General features: G+C 45.6%; 1 protein-coding gene across 4 annotated transcripts in view; it reads right to left on the bottom strand.

The window, feature by feature from the left end:
- The window catches only part of LOC124341857 (arginine-glutamic acid dipeptide repeats protein-like), a 30,921-nt gene that overhangs the window by 6,582 nt on the left and 6,426 nt on the right, over positions 1 to 17,913 (bottom strand). For 3 of the 4 annotated variants that reach the window (XM_046794805.1, XM_046794804.1, XM_046794806.1), the window contains exons 3-11: positions 15,684 to 15,754; positions 13,696 to 13,730; positions 13,538 to 13,608; positions 13,381 to 13,474; positions 12,724 to 12,877; positions 12,406 to 12,651; positions 12,135 to 12,233; positions 5,698 to 5,778; positions 1,319 to 1,460 (exon numbers count right to left, since the gene is read on the bottom strand). In XM_046794805.1, the coding sequence (XP_046650761.1) occupies positions 1,319 to 1,460; positions 5,698 to 5,778; positions 12,135 to 12,233; positions 12,406 to 12,651; positions 12,724 to 12,877; positions 13,381 to 13,474; positions 13,538 to 13,608; positions 13,696 to 13,730; positions 15,684 to 15,754 (993 nt within the window). Of the gene's footprint in view, positions 1 to 1,318; positions 1,461 to 5,697; positions 5,779 to 12,134; positions 12,234 to 12,405; positions 12,652 to 12,723; positions 12,878 to 13,380; positions 13,475 to 13,537; positions 13,609 to 13,695; positions 13,731 to 15,152; positions 15,344 to 15,683; positions 15,755 to 17,913 lie in introns of those variants that run through there. The other variant, XM_046794807.1, reaches the window with a different exon arrangement.

Here is a 17,913-nt window from a genome sequence, read left to right as displayed (position 1 = left end):
CCCTGACAAGTAGCGTGTCCACCTAGCGGCCGTTTGACGGCACTTTTTTTCTTCCTGTCGACTTGATCAGCATCCAATCCAACATGGCAAACATTCATCCCCCATTTCGTGGAGTCATGAATAAGCTCCCCAACTATTCATCATTCGCACTCCTTGTGTGCGGGTGAAATAACTCTAAACATTGCGTGTGTTGGGTCTGTTGGTTGCCCAGCCAACGAGAAAGTTGAAGGGAGCCGGTTGGAAGCGTCGTACATAATGGCAATCCGAAAATGCCGGAGCTGATGGACAAGAGCCATGAAGAAGAAGAACACAAGAGGCTAATGAAAGGTGAACAGTGGCGTTTTTCGAGCTACAGCAACGTCACGAAAAATAGAAAAATAGAAAAATCGAAAAAGAGAGAAAAAGAGATTCTGGCTTCGTGTGTAGTCAGCAATGTTCCGCATGACCACAGAAATACTCCCTCTCTGTTCGTTTAGCTTCACTCCCCCCTCCCATTTCTCCGTTTTAGAAGCTCAACAAACTTGAGGCTCCCGTTTTCTAGGCAGCGACTCCTCGCGTCCAGCTGTTCCCTTCGTAACAGAGTCGCGTTCCTTTCATTCGTAGCGAATCGATTGGGTCGGGGCGCAGATGGCGCCCAACACACACACACACACACGCAGATGGCGCCAACATCGATTCGACACCAACAGCCAAAAGCCCGGAACCTTCCCAGGTCGTGGCCCACGGAACGAGCTCATCAACCATTCATACTCGAGGGGGGCAGCACCTACAACTGCAGAGCCAGAGAGGATATCGCTCAAACTAGTGAACAAGAGTTGGACAAGAGCAACACCCGACGATAAATATCTTAGCCACCCACTCACATCAAGGTGGAGACGGGCCAAACATGACGAAAACAGAAAAAGAAAAAATGGCTCGTTTGCCATGCAGAGAAGGCTGGAAATTCAAATCACGGGCAAAAGCTCGATACGTTGGCCCACCCTGGAATACGAATGAGCCGTTCCATGCACCATTTTTTCTGGCTACTCACGCCGCTAAAAAAGCTCCGACGTCGTATCGCCACTTGGCCATCGGGGCGGGGCCGCACACGCCACCGACACCCCATCGCCATCGGGTATCAAGAAAAGCAGTGCCGTTGTAATTAGATCGCCCGGCATCGTCGTCACGGGGTGAGCCAATGATGTTTCAATCGGGCTCGACTCGCCAATCGATTGATCCCCACCAGCGATCAATGAAAATACTTTTAGCCTCTCTCCCTCCGCCCCAACAAAAAAAAAGAGATGGAAGATGGCGGACATGAATAAAAACGTCAACAAACCGGGTTCTTCCTTGGCGACTCTTGTGTTGCGAGTAGTGCGAATCCGTCGGAGAACGCTCTGCCGATGACGCCGACGATGAGGACGCTGATTTGCTGCGGCTGGAGTCTTTTTCCACAAGTAATAAAATTCCACCAAGTCCGACTGTTTCGTGTCAAGAAAAGGGCACCGAGAAAAATAAAAAAGACGAATCAATTAGCAAATAAAAATAAAGCCATGGAAAGAACAAACAAACACACACAGACACACACACACAAGATAAACGATGTGCAGCCCCATTGATCAACTTGCTCCCATTTACAAGACTTGCACAGCCATCTCTTTTCATGTTGTATGGGGGGGATAACAATCGGGCTTATGTATATGGCAGGGAATATATAGTAAATGAGAGTCATGATAAACGAGCCCGGAGCTAGTACAGCTCCTATCTGACTCTTTTCATTCTCTTTAAAGAGAGGAGTAGGAAACGGAATCGGACATGCGCCGACTCGTTGGCTATCTTCAAAAAGGATCCGATCTAACCCATCACGGCAAAATTAGTTTTGGCACAACTTTTCTCCTTTGGCCTAGCTGCAGCTCCAATGGCTACACAGCGCACACGAGTGCACGTTTCAACAGCTTCCACCAGACGTTTGTCCGATGCTTTTGATTAACTGCCCCGCATGATTAGTCCCCATTCTCTACAAATCAATTTGAGTCGGACAAGCATCTTAAGCTAAATTACCAGTAAATCTTCTTCTCCTCTCTTAAAAGACAAGAAAACACTGCAAGAGAGTTGGACAAGAAAACTCGGAGATTCTTCCAAGTTTTTTTCCCTCAATCGGCCATGGTGCCCTCAGCCTGGTCTCTGACAACAAAGAAAGCTATGTCTGTGTCTGCTGGCTTTTTTACACAGCAAAATAATTTACAGTCGGGTTTCTCAGACTCTCAAAAATAAAAGAAGACTTTCATGTGTCGATCGCTAAGTTAACATTTGCAATCTGGGATTGTCAGATTTGGCATTTGCCAGATTGCAAAAATGAGTTGAAAATTGATTCAAAAGTTTGTTTTTCTCATCGATAATCGAATTTTTTATTGAGTTTGTCTTTAAAAAAAAATCAAACGTTCAGTAAAAGCGATTGAGTAAACAACGAAATAAAATAAAACCGGAATAATAGAACGAAACTAGATATTGGCCAACCGAGATTTGCGACGCATGTCGGTGGCGCCACGACGTTGTTAAAAATAGCTGAAACGTCAAGCAGAACTGAAAGCATGCATCCCTACGATCAACACCACGTTCCAGCTTCCAGATGACACATGGACAAAGATTCCAACTACGAGCTGACGTAAAGGAGCACAGCATGCCATCGCTTGAATCACCAACACGTATCCAAGGGTTATCAGCTTGGATTGCAAAAGGAGTTGTGGGCTAGTATGTGATTAGCTATCTGCATTGTGACTCACTTAAATTCCCCAAATTATAGAACATCACCGTGATCTAAAATACGATCACATCATCTAAAAATTAGTTTTTTTGTTTTTAAATACAAAAGTCATCGACTTGGAGCATTCCAGTGCTTGTCTTGCTTGATCCACGCGATCCGTTACCACGGCAGTTGCTTTGACTGACGGATGACACAAACGTCCCAACAGTCGTGCGCGCCAGTTCACAGTTTATAAATACACGCGCCCAACGTTGGAAAACCACACACGCGTCGTGTCTATAATTAAAACTTGTCCACAAAACAAACAAGGACGTATGGCAAAGGAGTCAGGATTTCTCCAGGATTTCCTTACGACCCCAGATAGTAAGCAATCGGACGAGAAGAAGAAAGAGAGAGGCACCATGGGTTAAGATGACAAGATGAATAGATGTCACTGCGACACACATGCTAACAAACCCCAACTGCTGACAAGCCCACATGAACGAGGAGAAAACAAAAAGAGCCACCTGGCGGCCAAGTCGACATTTAGTCTTTTTATTTTAATAAAAAAGCACATTTTCTTGCGTCAAACGAGCTGGAGGGCAATGCTCGGCTTTGCTCTTATATATATTCACAAGAAGAAGAAGACTACCGACATTGATTGTAGCCGGCAGTTATCAAGATGAATGGCGTGACACGAAATCCTCCTCCTTCTCCTTCCCCCCCACAAACCCAAACTTTTGGTTCGTGCCACTTGGGTAGAGGCGGGAAAAGGCAAACACAAAAGAAATGACCATCTTGTTGTTGTAATGATGACCGTCGGAGTCTACGACAAGGTCCCAAAGTGCGTCGAATATTAAGCGCGAGCCGCCGGTAGTTGGGCCACAAGAGAAACGAAAATAAAAAGGAAAAGCCGAACAAGAAATTCCAATGAGAAGGAGAAGAGGCAATGAATAATCAAATAGCTCCTCCGCGGACTGGTTTAAAAGGCAACAACTCGTTTCTCCGAAAAGGGCCCCTCTCACACACACACACACAGAGAGAAAAATTGAATAAATAAGAAACCAAATGGAAAACCTCACAAAGCCCATTATTTCCAGCTGTTTCTTTCTGAATGCATCGCGAGCGATATCGAGCAAGGGCAACAAATCTCTCCCCTCCACCAATAGCCCTCACGATTCTCTCTGCCTCGTTGATAGAGACAAGAATTGGAAAAACAAAACAAATTAATAAAAGAAGGAAAGAAGAAAACAAGATGATGATTTAAATTCTTGGCTGCATTTCCGACTAGGGAGCTAGAACCGCGTGATAAACCCATTAAGCAGCCACTGAAAAGGAACCGCAGAGTTTTGAGAAGGCGAAAAAAAGGAGTCCATTGGTCTTGCACTGCACGTTCCCAACGGTACGCCACCGTCGTGCACACAACACGCGACTTTCACAAGTGAGGAGACGAAAAAAAGAAGGGGGGAAATGGACTGTTCGACATCAGTTTTCTAATCCATGAACAAAGTTGAAGCTCTAAGGTGTGTGGTGTGTCGACGACAAAAGCAAGTCGAACCGCAGGAAAGCGTCACACGTGTCGGTGGTAAACTCGTAGCAGCCAAAACTACCGTTCATCCAGACTCTATAGCCCACCCAACTCGACCGAATGCTACCGACTAGTTAATCAACGGTTGGTCCACTGCAAGTTTTGCCAATTAAAATTGATAAACCAACTCGCCACGACGGCTATAATCATCATCCGGATCTATTCTAGGAAAAAGTCTACTTTTAACGGCACAAATGAATAACTAAATCGATTCTAATAAAAAAAACAAGGGCGATGAATCTTCCCGGCTAAATTACGTAAAGAACAACGGTAGTTTAGCTGCGTTCATTGACCGTCTGTCCAAGATAGAGAGACACACTATGAAGAATCGTTTGATCTCTGCGAAAAAAAAAAGAGAGTGCCGAGAGAATTGGAGCAGAATAGCTGGAGGAAAACGACGAGAAATCGGATGAAACGAGGTGCCGTGTGGCACAAAAGGAAAACGGGAGGGTTGGCAGTCTCAATGTTTAGCGCCAACAATTGTCAAGGGCCATAGAGGAAAGCGGTAGGATCGTCAACCAGCCAACACAGTATTGATCCTGCCTCTCCACTTGAGCCGGTAGCCTAGTAGCCCGTCTCGTCTCTCTCTTCCTCCGCCCCTTCCTAAGAACGTTCCACCATCCGCCGGCCCAACTACTACCACCACCAAGTCGGTAATGTCTTGTGACCCAGTCCAGCCTGGGCTATCGATCCCGCAACAAAGTACCGTGATTAACATTAATAGGCTTACCAGAAAAGCAGCAGCACCTACTTTTTATACTCGCCTCTTCTCACTCACCCTAACCACCCACTCGTCCTGTTCTCCCCTCCTTTGACATAACTCTCTTTCCCCCCTACCAACTACTGGCCAACCTCTAGAAATTAGGAGCACAAATAAAAAAGAAAGAAAGAGCCAATGAGCTTCCCAAATGAGTCAAACATGTTTTGGCAGCAAGAGGGGGGAAACGAATCGAAAATCTAGATTGTTGTTGGCTTCCGGTGTAGAGTCGAATTCGGTTACCCGAAACTAAAAGGAACGACGTAGGAGGTCGTAGGAGGTCCGGTCCCTTTGGCCGCCGCCAAGTTCCGATTGCCCGTAGTACCGAGATCCTTACAGAGTTGAGTTGCGGGAGGTCACATATACCAAAATATACACACACACACCTCCCGCTGGTGTTGAGCACATCATCATCATCATAACAATCTATCGATCTGTGGGGCGCGAGACCTCCCCACCCAAAACCAAAACAAACAAGGCGATCAAAATGGCCCGATCGGATCAAATCAGGTCTTCAACCTTGGGCAACACTCTGATGTGTATAACTTTCACTTAAAAATGGCCAAGAGAGAGAGAGAGAAAAAGAGGCGGTTGGCATGGAAACGTGCAGGTGTAAATGGAAAAACTCACCGTATCCTTGTGGGGCAAAAGGTCTTTGCGGATGCGGAAAAAGTTCTTGCCGTACTGTCGCAGGCCCTTGACGAATCGTTTCTAGAGAGAAAGAGAAAAGATAAAGAGACAATTAGCATCTCGGAGGAGAATCAAGAAGCACAAGTTTATGGCGCAACAAGAAAAGAAAAGCGGGTCATAAAATTCCTCAATGGCCGGGTGGTGGTGGTCTGGAAAACCGCACCGTCCACCAACCAGCACAACCGTGGTGGTGGTGCTGGATCGTGAGAAACAAAAACCTTGACGGGTTAAGTGACCGCAAGTGTGACGTTCTTTTTTTGAAAAAAGGAAGAAAAAGAAAACATCGACTCTCGACTGTCGTGGGGATGAGGCGGGAAACGTGAGGGCCGGCCATTGAATGGCTTTCGCTCGCCTACCATCGGCTGCTCATAAAAGAGCGAACATTTGATTGATCGATACGTCGTCTGCTGCACCGTCCGAGAGCGAGACAGAGACACACAACAAGCAAACAGGCAGTAAAGATAGCGACGACTACGATTATAGACGTATAAATATAAATAATGTCGGGAACTTGGGCGCGGATCCAATGGCCCGAAGGGGAAATTCACACCAGCGTGAGTTGAGCACAGGATGAGGATCATATAAACGCTGGTGTGAAAGGGAGTGGATGAATCGAAAGAGAATGGAGAGAGAAAGAGAGAGAAGGGGAAAGAGAGAGAGAAAAAAAAGAATGCTGAGCTGCCGAGCTGCCGGACGAAAAAGCTGTTGGCCGTGGCCATTCCCGACAACGACGACGACATGACACGCACGGATTCACCCACGGCGTTTCTGCTCTAGTCGGGTCTAACCAGACGCCATGCGTGAAAAAACACACACAGCACCACCACCACCACCACCACTACAACGAACAAAAGCGCAGGCAGCAATCTGACATGGGCCTCTTGACCGAACTCTCAAATCCGGCCATCTTCTCCTCCTCCTCCTTTTTAACATTTCCAATGTCCCTCCTCCCCATAGGCAGTTGTTTTCTCGTCCATCAGCGTAAAAATAGTTGGCTGCCAGAGAGAAAGAAGGGAAAGAAAAGAAGCCGCACTAGGGAGAGAGAGAGAGAGAGAGAGAAAGGTTTTTCTTCCTTTTTATATTCAACCAAACTCTCTCCCCTCTCTCTCTCTCGACCAGAGAGAGAGAGAGTGGAAGAATCAAATATGGCCGCCTAAGCATTTCTTCTTCCAGTTTCCTCCTACCTGATGGGCTTTCGAGAGACGGAACACGTCGTAACAACACACACGTTTGCAACACACAATTCAAATCCACGTGGCCCACGTAATCCACTGGATTCTGTCACATATGTCGACCCCAACTGATCCGGTTACACACGTTGCACTTATATAATCCAGGTCAATCAAAATATCTGCTAGTCTTCTTCCTCACCGACTCTTCAACGGCTCAAATCCCACAAAGAGTTTGGTCGTCGACTCGCAAATGCCCAACCAAAAAGTCACTACGTTCTAGCTGCGTATTTTAACCCAAAAGAAAGAGAGAAAAAAAAGCCGTCGGTCGTCATACACACTACACACACACACTAGACACACACACACACAACAGACCCAAAATGGCCGCACACTGAATGATCCGAATGACGCTGCTGAGCCCTCGTCCCCCAACTGAAGAACCGAATCCAATGAGATGCCACTTGAAATCACCTTTGATAAACTTGACTCGCTGTCGATTCACAGCTGTGCGGACAAGAATTTGTTGTCTTGATTTGTTTGGCGTCTCGTCGCTCACAGAGACTCTTAAATAAAAAAGAGTTGGGAGTGAAAAAATGGCGGAACATGTACACACACACGCACGGCGTCGCCTCTCATTCGGGAGCGGCCCGCTCAACGACTGCTTGCAGTAAGAGAGCTTGGGAAAACGCCATCAGCGGCCACCAGAGGCGCTACACCGACCCGCTCTCGCCCAGCCGGCCGTGTGCTACGTGTGCAGCCAACAAGCGGTTCAACAAACCGCGGTCTACACATCCCCTCCGGCCCAATCCAGGCTAAAGCTCCCCTCCTCCTCCTCCTATGTTTCTTGTATAGACCCGAGGTGTGTGTGTGTGCGTGTGTTCGTTTTTTCTGTTTTACCGACTGGCGATGGCTGTTATTAGGTTCGACAACGATCCGCGCCCTCTATTTTCATTCTATTGCTCCTCGTAAGAGCCAACCAACAACAGCAGACATGTTGATTTGCCTGTCGTTGCATTTCGTTTACCAACCCCCGCCGATAAAACCCCCCCAAAGACAAAAGCTGGAAATTCAAGTTGGCTCTTGTCGAGACGGCCCGGAATAATAAACAGCCACCACGGCAAAAAGATGCTCGCGCAAGATCAACAAGACAAACGCCAGAGGGCTTGACGAATAACAATCGACTACACACACACACACAAAACACCTGGTGATTATGTGTACTTGAAGACTTGTACACCCGAAAAGCAGCTTTTGTGTTTCCGGCATCTGTTCGACGGAGCGGATCGACACGAAACCACAGCGACACTCTCCATCACCAGAGGACTCTCCCTGTCTATAACTTTTACCTGTCAACACACACATGTAACCATGTCATATTTACACGTGTAGATCGAGTTACACACCTCTTGCATGTAGTCAATTTCGTCAGCGGACATGGATAGCTTAAGAGCTCTGCTGCTGCTGCTACTGGAAACCCTACTACACCGATTTTTCAGCGGCCGTCACTTTTGTTGCAGCCGCCATCATCTTTGATTTGATTCGTTTGACAACGTTAACGATCCTAATGATCCGGCAGGGGGTTCTCAAATACGAGATTGTGTTCGTCTTTGACACGAACAGGAGCGGCACGACCGCGGCTCGTAATTAGATCGTTAAAAAAAGAGAAAAGAAAAAGGGGTCCAAAAAAGAGGCCGTTTCTTTTTTGGTGTTCCCCGTCGTCATTATTACACATCAACTGCTTGACATTAAAGTTCAAACCGCTTCCCGTCTTTTCCTTGTCACGCCACAGGACGTGAGTTTGTCACAGAGTTCTCCCCCCAGACTCGAAATCATCCCCACCAGTTCGACTCAATTAGTTGACACAAAATCAACTCGATTCGTCGTCAGCTTTTCCTTCGTTTTTATTATGCACGTCTGAAAAACACAGTTTAACTCTTTCCCATTGTTTGTCCCTCTCACCGTGTGAACATTTCAATTAATATTTCAGTCGTTATAAGCGCATCACGGAAAATAGGAGCGGCAACTGCAAACTAACAACTATTTAAAAAGATAAAAACTGCTTTCTTCTTTGGTTGGGAAAAGTCGAGACAGATTCTCAAAATCTCCATCAGAGACGATAAGAAAATGGCAAATGAAGCAACTGGCCCCATTGCGACGGATCAGCGCGAAGGATTGGCATTCAAGGGTCTCCCAAAAGATCAACTCACATGTCATAAAAAAAGAGAATCAACCCCCCTAAAATATATTATAAACGCACATAATTTATACGTCCATCAGGTTTTGTGTGCTACTGCACAACTTTCTTTTTTATTCAAAAAAGAAAAAAAAGAAATGGACGACGGTAATCGGATCCCGTTGGAGCCCCTGAATCTAAAAATGGTTGGATGGCTCGAATTACCAATTGCCTCTTTTGATTAATCAACGGTCCCCAGCAACAAAAAAGGTGGGCATCAAAAGGGATCCCATTACATATACCAAAACTTGGTGAATAACAATAAAAAGAAAAAGGGAAAAAAATTGGCGAAATGTTTTTACAACAAGCCGTCAAGGAGCGTAGTAATGAGCTATGAAACGAGTTGCGCGTGTTGGTGCGTGTCTGTAAAAAGACACACAGTGCTCACAGCACAGACTGCGAGATGCGAAAAAAGGGTAGATTGAAATTAGTAATAAACCAAGGCTGAATATAAAACCCAACCAACAACGACCGTGGGTGGTCGGCTTTCTCTCTTGTTCACTAAAACGACTAGTAAATGATTCTGACAGCGACACACAATTCCACGAACAACACACCGAGCGACTTGTGTGTGTGTATGCAGTGATTGACGTCCAAACGACTTTCTCAAACAACTCAACCAGAGAACCCAAATCGCCTACTTTAACCATGATTACCTTTTCAGCTGAAACTCAAAATATCAAATGTATAATCTTTAACTAGAAAAAAAGGAAAAAAACTATCAATTAGCTGGGAATAAACCCGACAAATGAAAGCATTTGAATAAAGATGGTGTAAACAGCTCGGTAACAATCAGCGCCATCTTGTAAGAAAGACGAAAAAGGTTAAAACCTGAAACAACTAATGTTTCTTTTTTAGGAAAAAAGAATGGGAAAAATGTCAGCTGCTAAATGCATAAATGAAAACAGGTTGGTGTAATGCGGTTGACCATTTCCTCGCTGGTGGGGCGTTGTTCCTTTTCGTGTGTAAACGGCAGTTGTTTCGATGCGAACAACAACAACGCATGATCGACTTTTACGAGTTTTCTCTTTTGCTTCTCGTGTGGAAGAAGATAATTCGAGAAGCACATGCACTTCATCACCCGAGTGATTGCATGCTCGGCTGATTCACTTAAAGACGAGTGCGTCAAACTGGAAAACGAACGTCGTCGTCGGCATCGAATTCAACTGTATCCGATGATCGGTCGATTGAAGCGTCACCATTCCGCAAAATCCCGCTGATGGCCAATCCATAAATAAATATAAAGACGACGTGGCGGTATCCGGTGTTATTCCTCGAAATTCAATCCCTCTCTTTCTCTCTCTCTCTCTGTTGAAAAAAGGAAAAAAAGAAGAAATCCCCCACGTCACTTGACTCGGCAGCTGGCGAAGCATTGCGTCGATCCTAATCTGCCCGTTTCCACACACAATGAGCAACCAACCGTTTCTATTATTGTCACATTCAGTCAGCGCCATCTATTGGAGCTGACAGCCACTTTGGGTTGAAACGACCGAGGGCGGCAACACACACACACACCCGGATGGATGGATGGATGGATGGAGCTGCGCTATAAAAGGAAGGCGCTGTGAATGCAGAGATGGCCGGGTCGGCCCCCGTCACACACACACACACACAGACACACAAATATCTAAAGTTACAATGTTGTGCTGTGTGTGTGTGCTCTTTCACGGATTGTTTGCGAGTCGAGATAGTCGTTGCCGCCGCCGCCGCCGACTAGTTACCATGGCGCGGTGTCCGCATATAACACGAGGAGCCACTTGGCAACGCTTTACAACCCAGCACGCTATCACTTCGTTAGCATGCGTGTCGTGAGTCCCGTCGTGTCCCAATCTCATTCTTTCACCCCTCCTCCTCCTTTTCCCGTCCGCTCTTTAAAAGCCCCGGAGGCATTTTAATGCTCGTCTCCACCGACCGACATGACGGCGAATACGGCGGATGATTATTTATCGGAATGGGGGGCGCTTGCACAGTCGTTGAGCAACGGCTCATTTCACTCCATCAACACACGACAATGACGACCGCAGTCGGATAAACAATCAAGTCATTTTCTGCAACCTACACTAATGGGGCCGGATTTCACAAGACAAAAGCTAAAACCTAATCGCATTTGCCAGGTCGCTGGATAACATCCACCACCAGTGACGCCGAAAAGTGGATTTCTTCTTCTTCTTCTTTGAAAAAAACAGGGTGGCACCACCCGAAGGGGGGAAAAAATGAAAAAAAACCCAAAAACAACAAAGAGATAGAACAAGCAGCAAGAAATCGCATCCATTATTCAATGCAACATTTGAAAAGCTAATGCCTTAAAAAGGGCCGGAATGGACACTCGATCGATGGCTTCCTTCCAGCCCGGGCATCAGCAGGATTGACTCGGCCACGCCGGAATGGATGATGGTTCCAGTGATTTAGTTTGACAGATCGCATCCAGAAGACGGTTGCATGGACCCGTAATGGATCACTCGTCATCACCCATCTTTTCCAATTCCGTCAGCGGCACAAACCTTTTCTTTCTTCTTCTTCTTTACTTCTTTTTTAAGAAAAAGAAAAAAGAAGAAGAAAGAAAACTGGTCTTTTTTTTTTATTATTTTTCCACCAAAGAAAAAATTGTGTTGCATGTCGACTCCAAATTTGTTGGTGTAAAACCCTTCAGGACATAGTCAGAGTCGGAAGCCCGTCTAGTGGACGGGGTCTCGGGATCGTTAAGGCGAGTCTCGTGTGAGTTAAAGGCCAACGCGAAGAATTCGAGGAAGAAATAGCGCACGCAAGCCAGTCGTTTGCATCAGTGATTCAACGGAATTGAACTCGTTCCTCAACACACACACAAAGGGGGACGTTGTTGATGGCCGTTTGCAACCACACGGACAAGCACAAACTTACGAAACGTTTCACAGCAACGAAAAAAAAAATAATACAAATACTACACACACACAAAAAACAGTTTCAATAATAATAAGTAAACGAGTGAAACTTACCGTTTCGTCTTCCGACCATTTCTTGTCGATGCCTTTAGGTACGGGACACTTGGCCAGAGTTTGTAGCGCTTTACCCAGATCGTAACCGGAATTGTGCAGCTAAAACGATACAATCAAAAGAAATAAAAATGGCGAAATAATTAACCATCAACTCTGGCGTCTTGTGAAGGAAATAAAGACTATTCCGCACTCGTTCGGCGGGTGCGGAATAATACTTTCATCCTTTCTTTCACAGGGGACCTGGTGCCAAGTTTAGCGAATGTTTTTTTACCACGTCCATGGCGTTGATGGTCGTGTCGTCACGGGAGGCGGCTAGGCATCCGTCGTCTGGGGATCCGCCATCACACATCCCGACAAAGGCGGCCACCGAACGGGCAGCTTGGATGTAGACGATCAGGTCACCGTCGCGCACGCCGGGAGCGTTAGGTGGCGGCACCCAACGCGGCTCTTCCCAATCTTCACATTTCTCGGGACGTTTGTCCAATCCCAACTGGGCACGCAATTCCGGAAGCCGGGCCTATAACCAAAATTAATTCCCAGGGTTAGTTCAGGTTATGGTTGTAAAATTAAAATTAAAGTAAATATTCACCTGATGGGATGGCCCGACCCGGATTTCACCCTGAGTAGACGCCAGTCTGCGAGTTTCTGGATTGTAGCCTAAAATGTAGAAAAACGAATCCTTGAACGGCGAAAACTTTTCAGCGCCCTGGATGTCAGTGAAATGCTGGACTCGGCACACGCCTCTGTTTTGCAACAAACAAAATAATTAATAAATAAGATAAACACTTAAACAGTTGCATTTATCAAATAGATTAGAAAATCGACATGAATCCATTTGATGACCTTGCCTTATAACATGTCCCTTTTTCAACTACAGCAAATCTAGACCCAAATGACTTCACTGCAAGATTTTCCCCAGCTATTAAAATCAAGTTGTACATTTACTATTAAAAAGTAAATTAAATTAACAAAAAGAATTTGAAAAATCACGAATGAAACGCCAATCAATCTCCTTTGCGGCTACTAAGAATTAAAAAAACCCGATTCAACAATCGAGGGAAACTGAAATCATTCACAAGAAAAATGTACAAGGAGTGCTCCTGCCAAAATAGGTTCGCCATTGAATGTTTCGACATATCCCAAGGGAGTTGCTGTGGGTACAAGTGAAATTCTCCTTCTCCTCTCGTAGATTCTATAATTTATGCAGAATGTAGAAAAAAGAAAAAGAAAAGAGAGAATACAATACCTGAGCAGGGAAACGGGATAGGTATCAGTGGCGTCGGATATAAACAGCTCGCGGCCTTTAATCACGGGATCATGGAGAAACGAGATCTTGTTGCCTGTCAACCATCCATCAATTTTATCAGTCTTGTCATTGCAATCGATTAGCATTGGATCACCACCTTGTTCTGTGTTGCGGTCCTGCACCAGCAGCTGATAGACGGTTTCCGGAACTTCACAGGGTCGATAGTACCTGAAGAACGGAAGACAAATAAAAGCCAATTGTAACCAAAAATATAATTGTAGCCGCTAACTTGGCGACGGTGAGTTTTTATAATACCATTTAATGTTGACCATCAAGGTGTCTCGCTTGCTCTGTTGAGATATAAAATAAAAAGCAAAGGATTAGTACACAAGCACACAAGGTAATCAAGACACACCGGAGGGCATTGATCATCCCACAATTTCCCACGAAACGAGCAACGGGGGTTACCGCAGCAGTGAAAAAAGAAAAACGAGTACACAAAGAGAAAATTGTTGAATTCAATCACATGGTCACGTCATGCCCTTCTAAAGGGAGGGGAGCTTCTTCTTATCGGGGACGACCAAACAAACGCCAATTGGTGTGTACCATAAGCCGCGAAGCTCTACAAAATCTTGATGATTAACTTGACAATTACCGAGTTGTTTGGAAAACGATCGGTTCTATGTGGGCATCGGCGTGAGTGGGGGCGTCGGAATGTGATTCCCCGGCAATCATCAATCACGAGCCTATTTATTATGTATGCATAGAATGTGAGAGGAGGGAAAACACCTGGTACCTGGACGAACACATCCCTTATAAAGTCAAGACACACCGGAATTGATTTGGAAAAAAGGCAAAAAAATGGCGGCGTTCCAGCTGCTATATTCACAGCCTGGGCTAACGTGACAGGAATGATTCAAGCCAAAAGGAAGAAAAACAACAAGGCGAATAGGTTAAGAAAACTGCACTTGAATCCGTATAATCAAGTCGTAACGGGTCGTGGCTGTTCCTCTCATAATTGGCTTCTTTCAAAAGAAAATGAGCTGAACTCGCCGAGTGCTTTTGTAATCCACCGTGACGACCAAAGGATCCACCAACACGGCAGAGAAACAAAACAAAAAGGAAGAAGAAGAAAAAGAAGAAGAGAAACGTGAAAGAGCCCTCGGGGCGCAACCACGAGAAAAAGACACGTAACACTTGGCACCGAGGCTTCGTCAAATTTTACTAGGCTATATCTTTCAGACTACAGTAAATCGATTTTTACGAGCTTTCAAAACTCGACGAATCTTGTTTTGACTTTAACTACCCGTCTAACTGAAAAACCCAGCATATTTACCTAATAAAGGCAGCGCAAAATCTCCGGTCGATATCGACTGTTTATCGACATTGATTTCTATAAAGGGATACAAGTTAACTGTATCTTTAGACCCATTACACCAGTTGGGGGGGAAAGAAAAAAACAAAAACAACGGAAGGAGGGGACCAATTTTAACGCAATCTAAATATTGACATATTATTTTCTAAAGCTAATTCCGGCTGAGCTTTTTAGGAGCCGCGGACAAACGTCCAGCTGCTCGGAACAAAACATTAGGCAACTTGATAGCCCCTGGGCTACCCAAAATGAAAACTCGACGACTGTTGTTGCTCAAATGACTCGACTCAAACAAAACGCATACACACAGTTGTTGATTTTCCGTCTTTTAAAACACTCAAAATGTCTAAATGAAATATTATTTGATGGGAGAAAGAAAAAGTTGATTGGCGAGACGTACCCAGACACTAGCAACACATTGACGTAGATTTAACTTGAATCAACTGGCATGTAAAAGAAAAAACAGGCAGTTGGTGGATTTGTTTTCGTTCCACTGGTGGGGTGTGTATGTGGTTCACAACTAGGCAGCCGCCATGTTTGACGCAAGACTGGCCGTGCCAGGAAAAACAAGGCGGGTACTGCAAATAGGGGGCAGCACCAGTAGCCGACCCACCAGTGCCCGCCCTCTTTTCCTACCTTCGTGCTAACACCCGTGTAACATTCCCGGCACCCCACTCGCTAACGTTCATTGATCCAAGAAGAGTTCCATCTATTGGCTGACAAGACAACCCTGATAATAAATATTCCTATTTGGCGAAAGTGGATTTCGGGACCGGATTATCATCACGCACACGTACAAAACATCCGGACGCAACTCCCTAGAGACCCTCTCCGGCTCAATTGGTTCACGATTTTTTAACCGTCCAACTTATTTAATGCGTGTAGATAGAAAAACAAAAAAGAAAAAGGGGAAAAAAATAGTTGTTCTTACCCGCCGGAATTCTTGGATGGTGCAGATAAAAAAGGGTTGATCAGCTGATTGGCTTTCTATGTAAGCGGCATCTGTTTTGGGAAAAGGAGAAATAGTTTTTAACATTTGAGAATCATCAACAAACAAGCCACACACACACACACTCAATAGCAATAATAATAATAGTAGCATCAATAATAATAACAAAGTCGGCTTTCCAAACGATGATGAGACATGAAGAATTGGATCGAAATTGGCGAAACGCGGCATCGAATGGCACTTCTCTCCTCCCGTCGCGCCGCATTTTGGCGGTTCATGGGAACGCCTTATTCAGTCCGCAAAATCCGCACTACGCATCATTCTCAACGGCCGGACAGCGTCCAACGAAATTCTGCAATCTGCCTTAGTCGGGGCAGCAGCGTTAATGAATGGACGCCCTCTCGAATATGTCCCGGTCGACCCGCAAGATCCCATTCCGTTGACCCCCAATCATTTTCTTCTCCTCGAAGCTCATCCGAACGAACCTCTGGACGTCATCGATCTGTCAGAAAAACCAACCACCAAAGGATGGAGAGCAGCTCAAGATCTTATCACTCATTTCTGGCGTAGGTGGCTCCGCGAGATCGTCCCGAAACTTAATTCTCGATCAAAATGGACAGCGCCGAATCGAAATATCGCTGTCAACGATATTGTCTTGATTGTTGATCCAGCCACTCGAAGAGGTGAGTGGCCGCTCGGCCGCGTCCACGAAGTCTTTCCCGACCTCAACGGCACCGTTCGCTCCGCATCCGTCGCTATTTGGTCCGGAAAAGGCACCGAAACGAAACTTTGGACCCGAGCGGCTCATCAGCTGTGTGTGCTGGAAACCGAAGAACGCGATGTTTCGGACATCCGAAACAGGGCCGGCTGTGTTACGGATGGAAATTTGACACCTCAGCGCCCTTAGGGCACCGAAATTCCCATCCCGGGACAAAGCGGTCCAGACCACGGGCAGTGGCAATTCCGACACCGTAGAGCTAATATCTCTCCCGATTTTCTATTCGAGACAATTCAAGCTCGTTTTGTATCGAACTCATTTTCTCAAATTGTACTCTTTCGTGTCAATACAAAAGAGCTAATTTTTCCCCCCACACTGATCACTCGAATTTATCGACCCGTTATTTCGCTCGCAACATATCAAATGATATCAAATAATGCTGAGAAATACAAAATCGCCCCTTTTCACGCATGTTTGATCTCGGCTTCAAACGTTTGCCAATGACGTAAAATAACATCCATCTTGATTTGAGAAAAGGAAAATAAAGAAAAGAGCCCCTTTGCAACCGCCAAAGGGACGGATCGATCCACATTGCTGCGGAACCACTTGACTGTGTGCGTCTTATTTTCGCCTCAGCGGCGGATTTAACTTAAGGTGACGGTTCACCAAGACCAGTGACCCTTCAACAGTCGCCAACAGATTTTATCCGTCAACATGGCGCTTGTTTGTACAAAGAAAAGATTCCGCCATTCGTTATTGCCCCAGTGTGTTTGTCAATCACGCAGGAGGGAATTTAAATAACAAGAAAACTAAACAAAAGCAATATATGGGAGACAATCGCTAAAGTATTAAATCACAAATATGTTGGACTAGCTTTCGTGTTTGCTCAGAAATTCATTTGATGCACAGGTTCAGTCTAATCTCTGATAAAAGTCATTTGTTGTTCGTGTCCGAGATAGAAAGAAATGCGGATCCTGCGTAGGAAACCGTTGACAAACGAGAAAATTTACTAGCGTGATTCCCGACTTAAAGCCCTCACGACGCGACCATGGCAGAGATTGGGCCCCAGTCTTTTTGAAACTCGAAATGACACAATTCGGCTAAGCTTGTGAGAGCCATTTTCGGGTCTTGCCAATGGCTCGGCAAAGATGAAAGAGATGGAGCGCTCAGTCAATCGATAATTTCGACGAGAAAAAAAGGGAGACGGGCGGGCCCAGCCAAAGAGAGAGAGAGAGGGGGGGTCTGCACACAAAGCGACATCTGGAACTTCTCTCCTACCCCCTAAAGACAAATAAAAACCCAACATTCAAGTTGGCCTTAGCTCCCGTGCCAACAACACAGCCGTAAAGAATCCCAACAAAATGGCCAACAAAATACTTCACACGTCTATGATTGCGTTGGTTAACTCTGGTGATCTAGAGCTAAACACCCGCCAAATCGATGATAATAAAAGGTTTCCTGAGCTAGTCGTGTGCATGCCCAACTCTTGTCTCC

This window comes from Daphnia pulicaria, chromosome 6, assembly GCF_021234035.1.
Source record: "Daphnia pulicaria isolate SC F1-1A chromosome 6, SC_F0-13Bv2, whole genome shotgun sequence".
NCBI lineage: Eukaryota > Metazoa > Arthropoda > Branchiopoda > Diplostraca > Daphniidae > Daphnia > Daphnia pulicaria.
Note: the sequence above shows the minus strand (reverse complement) of the source record. Positions and strands in the feature narration are given on the sequence as shown.